This window comes from Arabidopsis lyrata (assembly GCF_000004255.2).
Source record: "Arabidopsis lyrata subsp. lyrata unplaced genomic scaffold ARALYscaffold_8, whole genome shotgun sequence".
Classification (NCBI taxonomy): Eukaryota; Viridiplantae; Streptophyta; class Magnoliopsida; order Brassicales; family Brassicaceae; genus Arabidopsis; species Arabidopsis lyrata.
In genome coordinates this window covers 10,400,174-10,421,253 of record NW_003302548.1, presented here as the reverse complement: position 1 = coordinate 10,421,253, position 21,080 = coordinate 10,400,174, and the positions used below count along the sequence as shown (strand labels likewise).

At 26.8% G+C, this 21,080-nt stretch overlaps 1 protein-coding gene across 2 annotated transcripts; it reads left to right on the top strand.

Annotated features, from left to right (window-relative positions):
* Positions 1 to 1,529: 1,529 nt before the first annotated feature.
* On the top strand, positions 1,530 to 15,737 carry LOC9299916 (cytochrome P450 708A2). 2 transcript variants are annotated; one of them, XM_021023334.1, is made up of 9 exons: positions 1,530 to 1,893; positions 11,806 to 11,855; positions 11,937 to 12,261; positions 12,381 to 12,533; positions 12,626 to 12,874; positions 13,061 to 13,153; positions 15,038 to 15,116; positions 15,230 to 15,336; positions 15,417 to 15,735. In XM_021023334.1, exons 1-9 carry the CDS (start codon positions 1,735 to 1,737, stop codon positions 15,633 to 15,635), a joined length of 1,434 nt encoding a protein of 477 aa, XP_020878993.1. In that variant the 5' UTR covers positions 1,530 to 1,734; the 3' UTR covers positions 15,636 to 15,735. The 2 variants fall into 2 exon arrangements, with proteins under 2 accessions (XP_020878993.1, XP_002865585.1); XM_002865539.2 differs by lacking the exon at positions 1,530 to 1,893 and having other exon boundaries at positions 11,442 to 11,855; positions 15,417 to 15,737.
* Positions 15,738 to 21,080: the final 5,343 nt, after the last annotated feature.

Here is a 21,080-nt window from a genome sequence, read left to right as displayed (position 1 = left end):
TAATTTGAATTTTTAAAAATGAATATAAATTATTCAATTTATGAAAAAAAAAATTTAAGGAGTCAAAAATTTAGACTTGGATAATATATTTCTTTTAAACAAAAATAAATTCAACAAAAATTTCGCCTGAATAACGGGTCAGAATTTAAGTAATTATATTCAATTTCATATATTTTTAAAAAATATTTAATTTTATATACTACGATAAAATTTTAAATATTTTAATTTGGAATATTTAAAAATAGTTTTACTTAATATTTAAAAACAAATATCATCAATACTTAATAAATAAAAAAATTAAAAAATTATACATACACTAATTTGGTTTTCTTAAAACATATATATTTAAAAAATATTTATAATAGACAGTGGGTTAAATATAATGTATTATATGATGAAATGAGTTATGATCCTTATAACTATTTGAATATTTATATTTAAGTTCATAAAATTATTTTTAAAAAATTCTTAATTTTATATTCTACTATAAAAAATAAAAAAATATTTTAATTTGGAAAAATTTAAAAATAGCTTAATATAATATTTTAAAGAATATCATAAATATTTAATAAATCGAAAGATAAAACTTATAAATATTCTAATTTCATTTTTCAAATCATAAATATTTAAAAGATTTATAGCAAGTAGCAGGTTAAATGTAATGTATTATATGATAAAAAGAGTTATGATCTTTATAACCGAAACCATGTTAAGATTATATGATGAGATGAGTTAAATAAGGTTTGCACCTCTAAATATTTAAAATTTTGATTCTATAAGTATATATGAAAATAATGAATGATGGATTGTGCACACAATTTTTTATTGGGATTCTAAAATAAAAATATAGGTATGCACGGGTTGAATTTAATCTTATTATATACATAATTTTTTTTCACTTACTACTAGCATATATCAAATACATACATTTTATTTTTAACCAAAAAACGTAAAAAACCGTAAAAATTGAACTGTAACTAAACCGAATTACATACGCTAAACCAAAAAATCGTACCCCACCCCTAATATTTTCTCATCAAACAAAATAAAATAAAAAATCCTTATATTTCATTGTATTATGTAAAGAATTATTAAAATTGTACTATAAAACAAACAATAATCCAACTTTATATAAATATTTAAAAATTAAAATTTCATCTGTGCTGTTCCAGCACGGGTTATGATTTAGTTGTAAATGTGTAAATATATAGCTCTCATTGGTAACACAAATCTGTACAATAGTTGTAAGCTGAAACGATAAGTTTTTACAGAATAATGCAAAACAATACAAAACAGTGGTACATGAAAGATGTACAAAAAAATTAAAAATAATTGTTTTAGTAAAACTTTTGATATTTCTTTTGTGATTGATAACTGTCAAAGTGATATACCCCAAACAAAAGCCGTATGAAGTTAACATTCAAACCCTATATCTTGAGAATACGTTTGCAAAGAATATAACTATAATATATATATTTATATATATAATTTTTGTGTGTTAGCTAATGGTCCCGAAAACGGTGGTTACAACCTTCTTCATAAAACTATTTCAAATTGAACTTTTGCCGAATACTATAGTCTAATGAAAAATGTCACGAGACAATTAATCCAAAGGTAGGTTAAGCAGTCGTTGTATACTTTTTGTTTGTTATATTGACTGTAGGATTCCCACCTCGATTGAAGATTAACAATGATCCGAAGTGGTGGCTCTTCAAACTTCAAAGGCAAAACCAAATGAGCTTCGTCTGGTCCGCTGCGGTGTGGGTCATAACTGTAGCAGTTGTTGTGATTAGCAAATGGTTATACCGGTGGTCGAACCCGAAGTGCAATGGCAAGTTACCTCCGGGATCAATGGGTTTACCGATCATCGGAGAGACATGCAACTTCTTTGAGGTATATATTCAGATTGTTATTATTAGTATATATTTTATATTTTTAGTAATTATACACTACATTTTTTTTGTCAACATGAATTATATACTACAAAATATAGCATATTTAATCTTAAGTTTTTTTTTTATAACAAAAATACATTAAAAATAGTTTTTAATGCAAAAAAAAAGATATGATAAAGAGACTTGATATTCCAATGTTTTTATGAGATTTATTTTGAAACTATAACTCATTAGAACTAGTTATGTAAAAATAGGAAAAAAATTAAATAGTGTTTAAAAGACATGAATGTTAGATAAACATAGTAATACACATAACCGTAGAGAGACATATATATGTATAAGGACTATGTTGCGTATTATTTTTAATTTCACAGGCTTATTCTGCATTTTTAGAGGTGAAGGGTAAAATATTGCAAAAATATGTGACTTAATGTTTTTTTTTGGTACAATAACCTATAAGAAATATCTTTTTTTAATATTTGTACACTTGATTAAATTATGAATTTAAACTTAAATAATTGTTAATTTATTAATAATTTTTGAAGAATCCACTAATTTAAAGAAGTTTACCGATGCCACCTCCCTTGTTTCATGTCCCAAGAGACAGGATGCGAAGACAAAACATCATTTGTTATTATAACTGATATATTTGAGTTATTACGATTCGATTTAGCAATCACATGTTCTTATGACGATCTGGAAATGATAAAAGACAATAGCGTTCCATTTTATAATAATCTATCACGTTGCAATTTATATCTTTCATGCTAAATTATTGCATTTTATTCATAATTCAATCCTCAAGACGTAAGATGACCAACCATCACTTATTATTATAATACGCGCGGGACAACATATTTTTTAAACGTAGTGATTTTTAAAATTTTATGGTTATGTATTATATATAAAATTTGTAAATTGTATCATTTTATAAAACATTTATATTTTATAGTTTACAATTGTTATTAAGTAATGGTATATCAGGTCATAATTTTTATTTTATACTATCATATACATCGATATATCTAATTTTGGTGTTTTAAAAAATAATAAAATAAGAATATAACCCGTATTGCATCGGATTAATGATATTTTAAGTTTTTATCATTATTGATTTAAACCCGTCCTTCTATATAACCCTTCCCGCCATATAACCCGTTCCACAATATAACTCGTCCTGTGTTATTTTTTCAATGTACATAATATTATAAACTTTTTTGCTGATTTTTAAAATATCAATTATAATATTTAAGAGTTTAATGTTTTTTAAAATTTAATATTTCCTGTAAAATTAAACAGTTATACTGAAAAACCGAAATAAACCGTATGTCCATATACATACTTTTAAATTTGAATGCTTGGTAGGTTAAGCTTTCTGCTCATTCGGAGTTGGATTCATTTTAATCTTATTTATAATATGACTTATTATCATTGTCTAATATTTTAGCCGATGTGGGATGTTGAATACACATTTTTTATTAATTAGGTACTATATGTCCCTTTTTAAAATTTCTTAACTTTATGTATACTATGATGAGACAAAACAGTTAAAAACAAATCAAATAAAGATGATAGAAGAATCATAATTTTAAATCTTAACCAATTTTAAATATATATAATTAAATATGGTATATTTGGTTCATAGTTTTGGATATTTTTTGACCCGATCCATGTTAAGTATAGAATATCCGAATCAGATATCAAATTTGAGGGATTATAATTTAACTCATCCGCTAACAATTGTGCTTCGAAAATATTATAGAAAAATATATTATTAAGATATAAGTATTTTACCAAAAAAAGATAAAAGTATATTTTCACATTTTCTCTTTCGTTTACATTTGTTGATTCATTGATGTGAATCGTATAATCGATATTGATTAAACAAATAGTATTGAAAACCCCATTAAGTGTGAAAACTATAAACAAATCACGTTGCATTTTATAATGGGAAAATCAACATTGAAATCATATAAGAAGATCAGAATATTATCTGATTACGATAGGAAAACTGTTCAATCATGTTGCATTTTATAATATATCACGTGAAATGATATATATATATATATATATATATATATAAGATGATTTTAGATTTATAGGAAATATAGTATTTCAATGGATGATTTTCTAGAAAGTGATTGTCAGAATCGTGTGAATGATAAAAAATACGGGGAAATATCATGTGGTGATTTATAGAATTGGTAAACAAGTATTTAAAGTTTCTCGGAAGTAGAAGTAGCGTACCAGCTGCCGGACAAGGGTAGGGCCTTGGCGGGCCCGAGAGAAGATATAGATGCTCACTAGTAGTGTCGATCGAGGCGCTAAACGTACATCCCCTCATATTAGGGACAATAACATGTTTATACGGTACTCATCCAAATGTTATTTGATCCGGCGATTTCTAAACTTTGTCCAAAATTATACCAGTTGAACTATTCACACTTGATTAAATTATGAATTTAAACTTAAAAATTTGTTAATTTATTAATATTTTTTAAAGAACCCACTAATTTAAAGAAGTTTACTAATGCCACTTCCCCTCTTTCATTTCCCAAGAGACAAGATGCGTAGTCAACATCATTATTATAACTGATATAGTTTAGTTATAACGATTCAATTTAGCAATCACATGATCTTATGACGATCTGGAAATGATAAAAAAAAAATAGCGTTCCATTTTATAATAATCTATCACGTTGCAATTTATAATCTGTCTTGCTATATTATTGCATTTTATTCATAATTCAATTCTGAATACGCAATATGACCAACCATGTTACCAAAAAAAAAAAGATGACCAACCATCATTTATTACTAGGTGAGTTTTCACGCTACGCGCGGGCTTATGTTTAGCTATGATGTTTTACAGTATTATTTTTAGTTTTCATTTATTCTAGGAACTTGTAGATTTTTGAAATTACTTTCATATGAAAGTATGAAAGCTATTAAATTTTATATCATATAATTCATAAATTTCGTAAAATTCACAAGTACAAATTATAGATTAAAATAGAGTTCTTAAGTTTGTGAGAGAATTAAGAGAATTCAAAATAAGAAAAGGTCATCAATGTATGATATGTTCTTATCATCATATTGTCAACATTGCCATGGATTTTTTTTTACTTGTGCACTTTAGTTTGAGGTAAAACAACATCACGAGTTTTCTCTTTCACCAAAATAATTTGAACCTCATCTATAACCCGAAAGAAGAATAATATTGCTTATGGTTGTGTTTCTATTAATTAAACCTTCTGCTAACTTTGTCTCTAAACCCAAGAACTCAGCTTCATGTATTCAAGCCAATTCATGAAACTACTGTTTGCCACATAGAACCTACAATCAATCACTTTGTTCAATTTAACTACAACAAACATACACCCAATTTTATTTTGTATGGATAAGAAGGTGTAAGAACAAAAATGAATGACGTTGTGTGCTACAATTTATTCTATTCATGTTTTCTTTTTTCCTTGTGCATTTTGATCAGTTAAGTGTTAGAACAATATTAATGTTAGTAAAACAATGTAGATATAAACGTTTATAATAACCTTACAAACTCCTTGATAAACTTACCTTTAACTATTTGGTGCATATAAAGCTAGCTATGAGGTTATGGAGTGTAAAACTTATTTTAGCTTTGGGAATGATGGCTTATGAAGAGTCGATGTTTTAAAATGATAGAGGAGAAGTTTAACGGTCATGATAATATGAAATCTAAGTGGTAAAAGTGTATTGATTAATGAAAGGTAAAACTTAACTTTATATTTTTAAACCCGACCCGAATGGTGAATCGGACTACCTTTTGACTCACTGAGTCATTGGGTCAACCAGGTTCGACCACGGGTCAACTGATTCAAATTTGTTTAATGTATTTAATATTTTTAGAGATTATATAGTTTTATAATTATAAAAAAGAAAATTAATCATACCATGTTTAACAAAATATAAAGTCTAACAATAATATTAGAGTGATTAAAATTTTTAAATCCAACAAAAACCGTTTGAGAAAATCGAAGAATTAAAAAAGTTCTTAAAATAATTGAATAGTGAATACACTAAAAACCAAAAACATTATATTTTCTACAAAAAAAAACATTATCAAATGAATTCTGTTAACCCAGGCTCGGCCGGTTCAACCAATTCACTGGATCGCGGGTTAATGGCAGGTTTTTATGGTTTTTTTCTGGTTTTAAAATTGACGGATATTAATAGTAAACCTAAACCGGAGAAGTGTCTGGGTCGCGCATTAACTGGTCGGACCAGATGGTTTGGGTCAGGCGTAAAAACACCGGTTTTTAGCTTTAAATTCTATCTGGACATTTGGCACTCTTTTAAGTGCTGACGTGTCACTCATATGGAGAGAGTTGGCCAACTTTCATATATATGGGATACAAAAGTTCTAGCTGCAGTATATGGACCTAAAGCAGGAACGAAGAATAACTAAAAATGCTGAAAAGGCTTGTTTTGAAGTCATATGGAAGCCTAAAACCGAACAGATTGGTAATCGTTAATGCGTTTAGTTGTTGAGCAAATTAATATGGTGGTCCTCAAAATTTCAAAATAAATTGATTGTTTTAGACAGGTGTATAGCCTGTTTGTCTAGAACGGAACTGTGTATGAAATGATTGCATTTTAATAATCTGTCAAGTAGCATTTCATAGTCTATTACGTGAAATGATTGCATTTTAATTCAATCCCAAAGAGTCAAGATGCAATCAGTTATTACGATCTGACAATCATATCGTATCGTATCGTATCGTATCAGACTATAAAAAAAACCACGTTGCATGGTTGGTAGACCTTTTGTATTATGTGTTTACAGTCTCATGGAAGTTGCAGAGGTTAAAAAAAGGGAGAAAAAAAAACCATTTTATAATCTGTCACGTGATATGATTGATCTTATTATACTAAGTTACTAATATAATATTAGTAAAAAAAAAAAAAATATTTTTAGGTTGTTAATAGCATATTCTTGATTTAGTGTTCTAATTGAAAAGAATAATGCTAATATAATATTGTTGATCTAGTCAAACCACTTATTAGACGGTCATTCTTTTTTCAATTTTCTGTTTGAGGACATTTGACTCATTAATGTTAATTGTATATAAAATCGATATTGATTAAACAAAATTAATATTAAAAAGGTGTTATGTCACGGGCTTCACCAATCACTAACCGTCTTAATAATACGTGTCGTGACAGCAAGGTGTTAATAAAAGAAAGCGTTGAATTTCATAATGGAAAAATTAACATTGAAATCAAATCATAAGATCGTAATATGATCTTATTACGATATGAAAACTAGGAAAAAAATTCATGTTCCATTTTATAATTTATGACGTGAAATGATTGATCTTATGCTAATATAATATGATCAGATATTTTCAGATTTTTATTCGATATTGACTAAATGTTGATCTAATACTGACCTATCCACTGCTTTTAATATTAATTTCTGTTTAATCATTATTGACTCAAGATGCAAAGACCAACCAACAAATTTTCTATTTTAATGACATTTGAAACAATAATGTTAATCGATATTTGACTAAACAAAATTAATATTAAAAAAAACGTTAGGTGTTAACCAAAATTATTTTTTCATTGATAGTTCTTGAATGAGAGTGATAAATTTTTCGGAATGGGATAGTTTTGCATAATATTAAATGATAACAGTCCAACAAGGACGCTGTCAACCTTCGATGAAGTCTCACATTTCTACATACAGAAGTGGAAGTCTTTGTATGGGTAGTGAGATGTACGATTGGCCTAAACAAGTGTGAAGTAGTCTTCTTTACACATTGCTATGATATGGTGAATATAGTGTCTTTCCTGACAGTTTAGCCAGCTTTCTCTACATACTTGGAGGTATTTTAGAACAACAAATATGAGTTTGATTATTTTTGTTTATCGTTAGTTCTTCGAAGTACGAATGTAAAAGCAGATAACTTGGCATGAAATGTTTGTATCCAACCGTATATTATCACCAATGTAAACAATATTTCGCAGCATTAGTTTTCCTGAATCAGTCAAATTTGTTGGAAAAAATAATAGTAACGTGCTTAGCAAAAAACAATTTTGACGATAAGCGCACAACGATCCATAAATTGAAGAAACAAATTGACAATTCAAACTACATCAGAAAATTAAAATAAATTTATCCTCAACATAATATGGTCACCAAACATTTTTGGAGAACAAAAATAGATTGATTCTCCCAAATTTATTTTGACATTATAGGTAATAATTGAAAAGTTTTGTAACATTAAAGTTACATGATATAATATGATATTTGATTTATATTTAACATTTATATTTACTTCGTGGATTTAAGCCTAATTACATATATGACTGAACAAGTTTGTTGAAAAATTGGATAGATAACCTTGATAGCCAGTCCCTTGGGAAGAGTATGAACTATAATTCTTGGGCCAATGAGAAATCGTATTTGTTATAAATAATGAGTGAAGATTGAAATCTAAAGCCTCGCAAACTCTATCTCCGAACATCATGAACAGGAATGATACATGCCTTTGATTTCGATACCGTTCACGCCCTTTCTGTACATTATAGAACTATGTTTGCCATTCGAAGATTTTCATTGATCACATGCATGAGTCGTAATGTATAAACACTAATGTAGTAGTTATTAAGTTAATTAGTGAAATCTTGGTCACATATTATTTAGGTTATAATAAAAAGTAAGTTTCACTCTATAATTAAAAATATATATATATATATGTATTTAACCAATATTAACACTTTAAACACTAAAATAATTATAATACGTCGGTTTTAGGAAATATGGTGGTCTGATATATCATGGGTTACACGGTATTTAACAATGATATATGTATTGGTTTTGGAGTCTTTTCAGGTATTTTCGTGACCGGATATATTTGGAGATAAGAGAGCATTTTGGAGCAAAACCGGAAATAAAAGCTGAAGAGACAAATTTGGAATCAGACCGTGGCATCAGTGTCGATCGACACCGTTCGCGGCCCACCAAGTAGTCTTGACGGTTGAAAGATTTGAAGACTACATAATTGCCTAAAGAAACTTCCCTATTTATATTATTAGTCCCTGCACGTTTTTGAGAACAAATAAATAGATTTAAGGGTCATTGTTTAGACCTATCAAGCTTTTATTAAGTATTGTTTTGATTTTTACTTTGAATTCTTTAAGAGTTTGAACCCTTTAAAAGATAAATGGAGAGAGCTTTGTTTCAGAATTCAAAACCCTATAGAGAGGAGAAGATCCTTCTAATCTCTATTCTCTTCTCTGATTTTCTTTATGCTTTCTATTCAAAACATTTTTATTGCTTTGATGATCATGTCTGAGTAGTTCACTTGTTGGGTTTAGAGATTCCCTAGGCCTGAGCCTGACGCTTTAATCCATCTGAATTTACATGAATTTAAATTTGCTTTGCTATGTTTTAAATTCTCTCATATTTATTTAGAAAATTTAAATGTTGTTTCTCTTTGCTGGGCGTTTTGGGCTTCTTAAGCCGTGTATTTCCTTTTATTGAATGAATTATTTAAAAAAAGAAAAATTATGTATGTATACATACCCAATTTTTCTAATATTCAATTTAGTGTGTTGTAGTGCTATAATTTAAAATAAAATAATCATGTATCCTATACTATTATTTGGGGAGTATACTTTATAGGATACCTTTAACTAACCTTTCTTTTTGTAAAAATTTACTTAAGAATGCCATTAGAGATAAAATTTCAAAGAGTAAATTAATTCAACTTATTAAGGATAAACAAGTCAATTTATACAATTTAATTAATTTAATTTAATTATAAAATCGAAAAATACATTATTATTATTATTTTCATAGACCAATCAAAATGAATATATAAGATTTGATATCTAACTTACCTTATTAATTTGTTATTAATCATTATATTTCACCTCTCATCTTTATATGATTCTATTATTGTGAAACAAATAAATCATCATATCATCCATATAACAATAAAAAATGGATTTTTTCCGCATATGCCATAATTTGAATTTTTAAAAATGAATATAAATTATTCAATTTATGAAAAAAAAAATTTAACGAGTCAAAAATTTAGACTTGGATAATATATTTCTTTTAAACAAAAATAAATTCAACAAAAATTTCGCCTGAATAACGGGTCAGAATTTAAGTAATTATATTCAATTTCATATATTTTTAAAAAATATTTAATTTTATATACTACGATAAAATTTTAAATATTTTAATTTGGAATATTTAAAAATAGTCTTACTTAATATTTAAAAAAAAATATCATCAATACTTAATAAATAAAAAAATTAAAAAATTATACATACACTAATTTGGTTTTCTTAAAACATATATATTTAAAAAATATTTATAATAGACGGTGGGTTAAATATAATGTATTATATGATGAAATGAGTTATGATCCTTATAACTATTTGAATATTTATATTTAAGTTCATAAAATTATTTTTAAAAAATTCTTAATTTTATATTCTACTATAAAAAATAAAAAAATATTTTAATTTGGAAAAATTTAAAAATAGTTTAATATAATATTTTAAAGAATATCATAAATATTTAATAAATCGAAAGATAAAACTTATAAATATTATAATTTCATTTTTCAAATCATAAATATTTAAAAGATTTATAGCAAGTAGCAGGTTAAATGTAATGTATTATATGATAAAAAGAGTTATGATCTTTATAACCGAAACCATGTTAAGATTATATGATGAGATGAGTTAAATAAGGTTTGACACCTCTAAATATTTAAAATTTTGATTCTATAAGTATATATGAAAATAATGAATGATGGATTGTGCACACAATTTTTTATTGGGATTCTAAAATAAAAATATAGGTATGCACGGGTTGAATTTAATCTTATTTTATACATAATTTTTTTTCACTTACTACTAGCATATATCAAATACATACATTTTATTTTTAACCAAAAAACGTAAAAAACCGTAAAAATCGAACTGTAACTAAACCGAATTACATACGCTAAACCAAAAAATCGTACCCCACCCCTAATATTTTCTCATCAAACAAAATAAAATAAAAAATCCTTATATGTCATTGTATTATGTAAAGAATTATTAAAATTGTACTATAAAACAAACAATAATCCAACTTTATATAAATATTTAAAAATTAAAATTTCATCTGTGCTGTTCCAGCACGGGTTATGATTTAGTTGTAAATGTGTAAATATATAGCTCTCATTGGTAACACAAAGCTGTACAATAGTTGTAAGCTGAAACGATAATTTTTTACGGAATAATGCAAAACAATACAAAACAGTGGTACATGAAAGATGTACAAAAAAATTAAAAATAGTTGTTTTAGTAAAACTTTTGATATTTCTTTTGTGATTGATAACTGTCAAAGTGATATACCCCAAACAAAAGCCGTATGAAGTTAACATTCAAACCCTATATCTTGAGAATACGTTTGCAAAGAATATAACTATAATATATATATTTATATATATAATTTTTGTGTGTTAGCTAATGGTCCCGAAAACGGTGGTTACAACCTTCTTCATAAAACTATTTCAAATTGAACTTTTGCCGAATACTATAGTCTAATGAAAAATGTCACGAGACAATTAATCCAAAGGTAGGTTAAGCAGTCGTTGTATACTTTTTGTTTGTTATATTGACTGTAGGATTCCCACCTCGATTGAAGATTAACAAAGATCCGAAGTGGTGGCTCTTCAAACTTCAAAGGCAAAACCAAATGAGCTTCGTCTGGTCCGCTGCGGTGTGGGTCATAACTGTAGCAGTTGTTGTGATTAGCAAATGGTTATACCGGTGGTCGAACCCGAAGTGCAATGGCAAGTTACCTCCGGGATCAATGGGTTTACCGATCATCGGAGAGACATGCAACTTCTTTGAGCCCCATGGATTATACGAGATCTCACCCTTTGTCAAGAAGAGGATGTTAAAGTCAGATAACAATCTTTTTCTTTATATATTTTTTATATAACGAAAGGATACCAGCTTGTATAATAAAGTCAATATTTTCAGGTACGGGCCATTGTTTCGGACCAACATTTTCGGATCCAACACCGTGGTTTTGACAGAACCTGATATCATCTTTGAGGTTTTCCGACAAGAGAACAAGTCTTTTGTGTTTAGCTATCCAGAAGCCTTTGTAAAGCCATTTGGAAAAGAAAACGTGTTCCTCAAACATGGGAACATCCACAAGCACGTCAAACAAGTCAGTCTTCAACATATTGGCTCTGAGGCCTTAAAAAAAAAGCTGATTGGAGAAATAGACAGAGTGACCTATGAGCATCTTAAATCAAAGGCTAGCCAGGGTAGCTTCAATGCTAAGGAGACAGTTGAAAGCGTACTTGCATAATTTTTAGTTTTTTTTTTTTTTTTTTTTTTTTTTTTTTTTTTTTTTTTCTGTACAGTTTTATTAATTGATACTTCTCAGTACTAACAATCTTTAACGTTTATGTGCAGTTGATAATGGCACACCTGACCCCGAAGATAATAAGTAACCTCAAACCAGAAACACAAACAAATCTTGTGGACAATATAATGTCCCTAGGATCTGAATGGTTTCAGTCACCGTTAAAGCTTACGACATGGATTTCTATCTTCAAAGTCTTTATTGTAAGTTCTTTAGTTTCTTAATTAAGGATTTCTATTATTTAGATTTATTATATGCTTAATATGATAATGTTATCTCAATGGCTTCCATCTAGGCCCGAAGAGACGCACTGCAGGTGATAAAGGACGTTTTTATGAGGAGGAAAGCGTCCAGAGAAATGTGCGGAGACTTCCTCGACACAATGGTAGAAGAGGGGGAGAAAGAAGAGGTCATTTTTAATGAAGAAGGTGCTATAAATCTCATCTTCGCTATTCTGGTAGTCGCTAAAGAATCAACCTCTTCCGTTACTAGCTTGGCCATCAAATTTCTTGCCGAAAACCATAAAGCTCTCGCAGAGTTGAAGGTAAAAATACAAATATAAAATAAAATAATATATATATATATATGTGCATATATATATATATATATGTGTGCATATATATATATATATGTATAATCCAGAAAGCCCCAAAAAAGTCATTGATATGACGAAGAAGAACAAAAAGAAGCATATGGATAGGGGCTGATATGTTTATTTAAAATTTGGCAGAGAGAGCATGAGGCCATCCTTCAAAATAGAAATGATAAAGAAGCTGGAGTTGGCTGGGAAGAATACAGACACCACATGACTTTCACTAACATGGTAAGTTTTGTTATATATAAACCAAGTGGTGGTGGTCCAGTGCTTTCCACTTGCAGATGAGCGATTCTGTTGGTCCAGGCCAGAGATCGACTCCCTGCAAGCGCGACACTTCTGGATTTTACCCTATTTGGCCACTGCCACACCCTTAGCGATGGGATATCGTGAACTCGGTATGTAAGGCCACCAGGACCACACTTGAGGGTTGAGGGCAATGCCCAATACGGTGCTAGTCGGGACCACCAGTGGTGGGGCCCGGACAACCTGGTTAAAAAAAACCTTTGACAAAAAAAAGTTTTGTTATATATATATATATATATATATATACTAGATTTATTTTTTAAAGTTAGTATATAAATTTTTGTAAATTGTATCTCCTTATAAAATATTTAATTTTATAGTTTACAATTGTTATTAAGTAACAGTATACCACCAAATAAACTGAGGATATAATCCGTATTAAAGCGGCATGTTAATGATATTTTAAAATTTTATAAATATTGATTCAAACTTTTCCCGTAGTTTTTTAACCCTCCCGTGATTTGTTTTCTAAAAATAATGATTTTAAAATTTAATAATTATTTATTATATATAAAAATTTACAAATTATATCATTCTCTAGGATAGTTATATTTTAATAAACTAATATGTATTAAAGCAGCATTTTAATGATATTTTAAAATTTTATAAATATTAACTCAAACTCGTCCACTATATAAACATTTTCCGAAATATAACCCGTTCTGTAATTTTTTAACTCGTCCCGTGATTTGTTTTCTAAAAGTAGTAATTTTAAAAATTTAACGATTATTTATTATATAAAAACGTTTGCAAATATTATCATTCTCTAAGACATTTATAATTTATAGTTTACAATTGTTATTAAGTAATTTTTGGTTTTATACAATGTTTTCTAAATGAGACTGATTTGATATTTCTAGTGTTGGTGGTATTAAAAACAATTAAGGATTTAATCCGTATTAAAGCGGCGGATTAATGATATTTTAATTTTTTATTATTGTTGATTCAAAAACCTGTCTCGCCAAATCCGTTCCGCCAAAAAACTCATTTATTGTATTAATATTGATCTTATTTATGATATGATTCTTAATCATTTTCTAAATATTTTAGTCGATGTGGAACGTTAAACACACATTTTTTCGTCAATTAGATAATATATGTCCGTTTTTAAAATTTTGAATCACAATATATACAGAAAAAATTGATTTTTTTACTATTATGTATTATATGATGATTCAAAACAGTTAAAACCAAATCAAACAAAGATGATTGAATCATAATTCTAAATCTTAATGAAATCTTCTAAATATCTAAATTATTAAATATAGAATATCTAAATTATTAAAAAAAAATTTTCTGTTGACAAAAAAAAAAGAATATCCGGTGTATGAGTTGGGTTAAATATAACCCAACCCAAACAAATTTTTTATGAGCAAAATTTGTAAACGGGTCAGATATTCATTGTATCCAAATGCATTTTGCCCATCCGCTAAAAATGTACTTTAAAAATAATATATATATATATATATATATATATGTATTAATAATAATAATAATAATAATAATAATAATAATAATAATAACTATTTTAAACATTTTATCATAAAACATACACTATTATCTAAATATCCCCAATTTGAATAATATAAAATTATCTAAATTATTTTAGTATTTTTTTTCTTCTCTCTCTTCCTAAATTTTTTAAGTGTTTAAATCAGTCAAATTTGTTAACACATACATTATTTCAATTTTTAATTCTATATTTAAACTTATTTTTCTATTATAACTTAAATGAAAATGAAAATATTACATTAAAGTAACTTTATAAGTAAGGCGTCAATGTTTTATATATTATGACTCATGCAGGTGATCAATGAGACTCTTCGAATGGCAAACATGGCTCCTATAATGTATAGGAAGGCTGTGAACGATGTCGAAATCAAAGGCAAGTATCACTCAAAGTCAAAAATCTATTCTATATTATACTTTAAAGTCAAGATTGTTGACCAAAACAAAAAAAAGTTGTTGAGATTGATGGAGAATTATTTGGTACAACAGGATACACAATTCCAGCGGGCTGGATTGTGGCGGTTATACCTCCAGCCGTCCATTTCAATCATGAGATTTATGAGAATCCTTTGGAGTTCAATCCATGGAGATGGGAGGTATAAACTTTTACTTACTCTTGTTTTTGTAAACAAAAACATGACTATTATAACTCAAATTAATGAACATATATGGACAGGGGAAAGAGTTGCGGTCTGGATCTAAGACGTTCATGGTATTTGGAGGAGGAGTGAGGCAATGTGTCGGCACGGAGTTTGCGAGACTCCAAATTTCTATCTTCATTCATCATCTTGTAACCAAATATGATTTCTCACTGGCCCAAGAATTCGATTTCATCCGTGCACCACTACCTCACTTCCCCAAAGGACTGCCTATCAAGATTTCCCAGTCACTCTAGTTTCTTGTTTAATCATATATATATATATGTCACTAGTGATGAATTCGGGGAAGTATTTTCAATGGGGGCAATACTAAAATAATAAATAAACCTAATTTCATAGTATGCTTTATTAAATAATAATACTATTACAAGTACTTTTGCGATGAATATATCGATAAAATATTCAAAAATAGAAACTCCAACGTTACTTATACTAGATATGTACTCGCGCGTTGTGCAGAATTTTAATTTAAAGTCTCTTTTATTAATATGATATTTTGAGCATAAAATATAAAACTTAAAAGATAAATATTTGAACATAAATATAATAATTCAAATTTTAAAGATAAATCTATATAAACATTAAACTTATTTTACGAAGCGATATACAATATATATATCGTTGACGATAATGTTTCTTTGTTAAATAAATGATTTGATATATATTACAAGGTAACAAAGATCACTAAAAAATTTCGCGGGAAGAATAAACTGTATTGATGAGCATCCCATGATCTTTTATCTCTAAAAGAGTTTATTTCTTATTGATATTTCATGAAAACATTTCTTAAAGAGATTTAACGTTAGTTATCGATTGTTGATAGAAATGTATATACTATTTATGATTAAATATTGATACGAACATAACATCATTCTATATAAAATACGAATATACCAAGTTTCAGGAATATTATTTTGTGTAAAAGTACCATATTGTTATAACGTCTTTAGGGAGCTTGTTTCACCCATCGAAGCAAGTGCAACGTATCATAAGAGAATTCTCGACTAAGTCATTAATGTACGTATCTTATTTCACTTTCAATGATTACATGGCCAAACGGTTAAACCCAACTTTGAATCTAATAATCTGTTTAATAATTAATGTATGTCATATTTTTTTTCTAAGAACTCATTCATTTCACATAATGAATGATATCTCAAAGATTTTACCTTAGTCATATGCATTATCTTTCTAAGTTTTAGAAATTTATTTTCAAACACTTTTAACAATCAAATTTTCGTAATCTTCTATGATGCACTCGTTGCCTTTCGACATCTATTTCTTTTTTCACCTTCTATTGACTTACATATAATAAATATTGTGCATTGATTTTCAAGACATATCATAACTATTTTTTTCTTAATTACTATCTTTCAATACTCAAATCTTTGGATTAAAAGCATTTGATTCAATTGATGAAATATCAAACTTGTTTTTATTTTTTTTATCATGTTAAAAAATTGTAGTTCCACTTGAGAATATGATACACAAATTATATATCACTTTTTTTTTTAACGGCTTACATATTAATTTTTGTATATTTTGTTGTGGAACTCATTAATAATGTGATCATGATTTGTTTATTTAATAAAAAATGGATGATAATGTTTTAAAGTTTTCAAGGTTTTTTTTTTTTTATAATTTCACAAGATAAAGTGTGACTGTTACAATATAATCGTCTTAAATTACAAATTTAGTAAAAATTTAGTAATAAATAAAAATATGTAGTATATTGTTCTTAGAAACTAATGTTTCACTTTCAATTTTGTTTTCTTGTTTTAAACTTTACATTATAATTACATAAATTTAGTTTTATTCTACCATACATTTAAAATTTAGTTTCATTCTAAAACTTGTTAACACATTTAAAAATTTGAAGTATGATCATTTTTAATTTGTATCTGTTAAAAGTTGAAATATATTATTACTATTAATAAACATTTTCATAGTATTATTTTTATTATTTGATCATCTCATTTATTTAACTTTATTCGTTTTTTATTTTAATTAAAATTTTTATTAATTATAGGTAACATAAATATGCACTAAATGAACATTTTAAATTTGTTTTAATGTAAAATAAATAGTCTTATATAGGTAGATGCGTAGGTGGATATCCTAAATGGAGAGAGAACTCTCTAATTATATATATATATATATATATAGATTTTAATGAAAAATAAATAGTCCTATTTAGGTAGATGCTTAGGTGGACATTCTAAATGGAGAGAGAACTCTCTAATTATATACTATAGATTAGGCTAATCAAAGGTTGTCTTATAAAAAAATAGAACATTTCGACTTATCAGCAACAACAAATATTTTTATTGTGATTTGAATCCCTTGTGAGGCAATGCAGAGTCATATATATGTTCACTAAAAATTTCCTTTGTTTATAACGCGCCAAGATAGACTTTTTTTACTAACATGAGCCTGAGTCTGTTAGTGAGCATGAGTTTGTGTAGTGGAGCATTATTGGTTCCTAGGTCTTAAAAAAAAAAACAAAAATTATTGGTTCCTAGGTTGTGTGGATATGTCAAAGAAGAAATTAAAGAGAAACCTAAAGTTTTGAGTATTTTGATTGGAGTTAGAGATTTTTGCGTCTCTATAAACATGTGACAATCTGAGAAAAATATGAAGGGTCCACCAAAGTTGTTTGGATTCTGGAAATTATGGTCACTAAAAAGTTAAGATGAATGCTAAAATAAAAGGATTCAAGATGATGTTGGATCTATTTTACCTTTTTCTATATTTCCTTTGTTGGTGTGAATTTCTTTTTTCTAATTAGGATTAACAGTGTATAAATATCACACAATTGTACTCAAGAGTTATACAAGTTTAACAAGCGATACTTTAACAAAAAAAAAAAAGTTTAACAAGCAATATTTACATTATTACTTTACAATGTATGAGAGCACGGAAAAGTTTAGTATCGATGACTACAAAAAAAAAAAACTATGATTCAAGCACTACGCGTTGTCGCAAAGGAAAATATCGTGTATATTCGAATTCTTTTTATTAAATTTTATGCCAGTATTTTATATATTTAGTAATTATATGATATACATTAATATAATATTTCAACTAGATAGATAGATTAGTACAGAGTTTTAGGTTTTTCCTACATGATATTATTTATGTAAACTTAGTATCTCAACTATTATAGAACACACATACATTAAAATTATTTTCCTAGAAATGCAAAAAATTATAAAAAAAGAAAAAGAAATAAAGAGATGCGTCTTCTAGATAAATGTTTTTAAAATACTAAAAATCGTGAGTTGTACAAAGAATTATACAATTGTTTTAATTTAAAATAATGTATATTAAGAAATAATTTAAGCAGAAAATAATGTTGGTTCTTAAAATTAAATTATTTTTATTCATTGTAAACCTAAAATTCATGAAAATAACAAAAGAAAACCAACACTTATGTAACAAAATATATAAATAAATAGAGTAAAATTACATGAGTGTTAGATGGACAAAAAATAGTAAAATAACCAATCATCTAAACAAAAACATTACGATGTAAATAACATGAATATAACTAAAAAGATTATGCTAAAGCGACTCGAACCTAAGCGAAAAAAGTACCCAACAAATAGTCATCATGATTAGAAGTAATCTTTTTAAAATATTTTTAAATGATTATAGATGTAAAATATATTCAAAGAAAGATGATAACAAGATATAATCCTCGGAGGTATATATTCAGATTGTTATTTTAGTATATATTTAATATTTTTAGTAATTATACACTACATTTTTTTGGTCAACATGAATTATATACTACAAAATATAGCATATTTAATCTTAAGTTTTTTTTTTATAACAAAAATACATTAAAAATAGTTTTTAATGCAAAAAAAAAGATATGATAAAGAGACTTGATATTCCAATGTTTTTATGAGATTTATTTTGAAACTATAACTCATTAGAACTAGTTATGTAAAAATAGGAAAAAAATTAAATAGTGTTTAAAAGACATGAATGTTAGATAAACATAGTAATACACATAACCGTAGAGAGACATATATATGTATAAGGGCTATGTTGCGTATTATTTTTAATTTCACAGGCTTATTCTGCATTTTTAGAGGTGAAGGGTAAAATATTGCAAAAATATGTGACTTAATGTTTTTTTTAGTACAATAACCTATAAGAAATATCTTTTTTTAATATTTGTACACTTGATTAAATTATGAATTTAAACTTAAATAATTGTTAATTTATTAATAATTTTTGAAGAATCCACTAATTTAAAGAAGTTTACCGATGCCACCTCCCTTGTTTCATGTCCCAAGAGACAGGATGCGAAGACAAAACATCATTTGTTATTATAACTGATATATTTGAATTATTACGATTCGATTTAGCAATCACATGTTCTTATGACGATCTGGAAATGATAAAAGACAATAGCGTTCCATTTTATAATAATCTATCACGTTGCAATTTATATCTTTCATGCTAAATTATTGCATTTTATTCATAATTCAATCCTCAAGACGTAAGATGACCAACCATCACTTATTATTATAATACGCGCGGGACAACATATTTTTTAAACGTAGTGATTTTTAAAATTTTATGGTTATGTATTATATATAAAATTTGTAAATTGTATCATTTTATAAAACATTTATATTTTATAGTTTACAATTGTTATTAAGTAATGGTATATCAGGTCATAATTTTTATTTTATACTATCATATACATCGATATATCTAATTTTGGTGTTTTAAAAAATAATAAAATAAGAATATAACCCGTATTGCATCGGATTAATGATATTTTAAGTTTTTATCATTATTGATTTAAACCCGTCCTTCTATATAACCCTTCCCGCCATATAACCCGTTCCGCAATATAACTCGTCCTGTGTTATTTTTTCAATGTACATAATATTATAAACTTTTTTGCTGATTTTAAAAATATCAATTATAATATTTAAGAGTTTAATGTTTTTTAAAATTTAATATTTCCTGTAAAATTAAACAGTTATACTGAAAAACCGAAATAAACCGTATGTCCATATACATACTTTTAAATTTGAATGCTTGTTAGGTTAAGCTTTCTGCTCATTCGGAGTTGGATTCATTTTAATCTTATTTATAATATGACTTATTATCATTGTCTAATATTTTAGCCGATGTGGGATGTTGAATACACATTTTTTATTAATTAGGTACTATATGTCCCTTTTTAAAATTTCTTAACTTTATGTATACTATGATGAGACAAAACAGTTAAAAACAAATCAAATAAAGATGATAGAAGAATCATAATTTTAAATCTTAACCAATTTTAAATATATATAATTAAATATGGTATATTTGGTTCATAGTTTTGGATATTTTTTGACTCTATCCATGTTAAGTATAGAATATCCGAATCAGATATCAAATTTGAGGGATTATAATTTAACTCATCCGCTAACAATTGTACTTCGAAAATATTATAGAAAAATATATTATTAAGATATAAGTATTTTACCAAAAAAAGATAAAAGTATATTTTCACATTTTCTCTTTCGTTTACATTTGTTGATTCATTGATGTGAATCGTATAATCGATATTGATTAAACAAATAGTATTGAAAACCCCATTAAGTGTGAAAACTATAAACAAATCACGTTGCATTTTATAATGGGAAAATCAACATTGAAATCATATA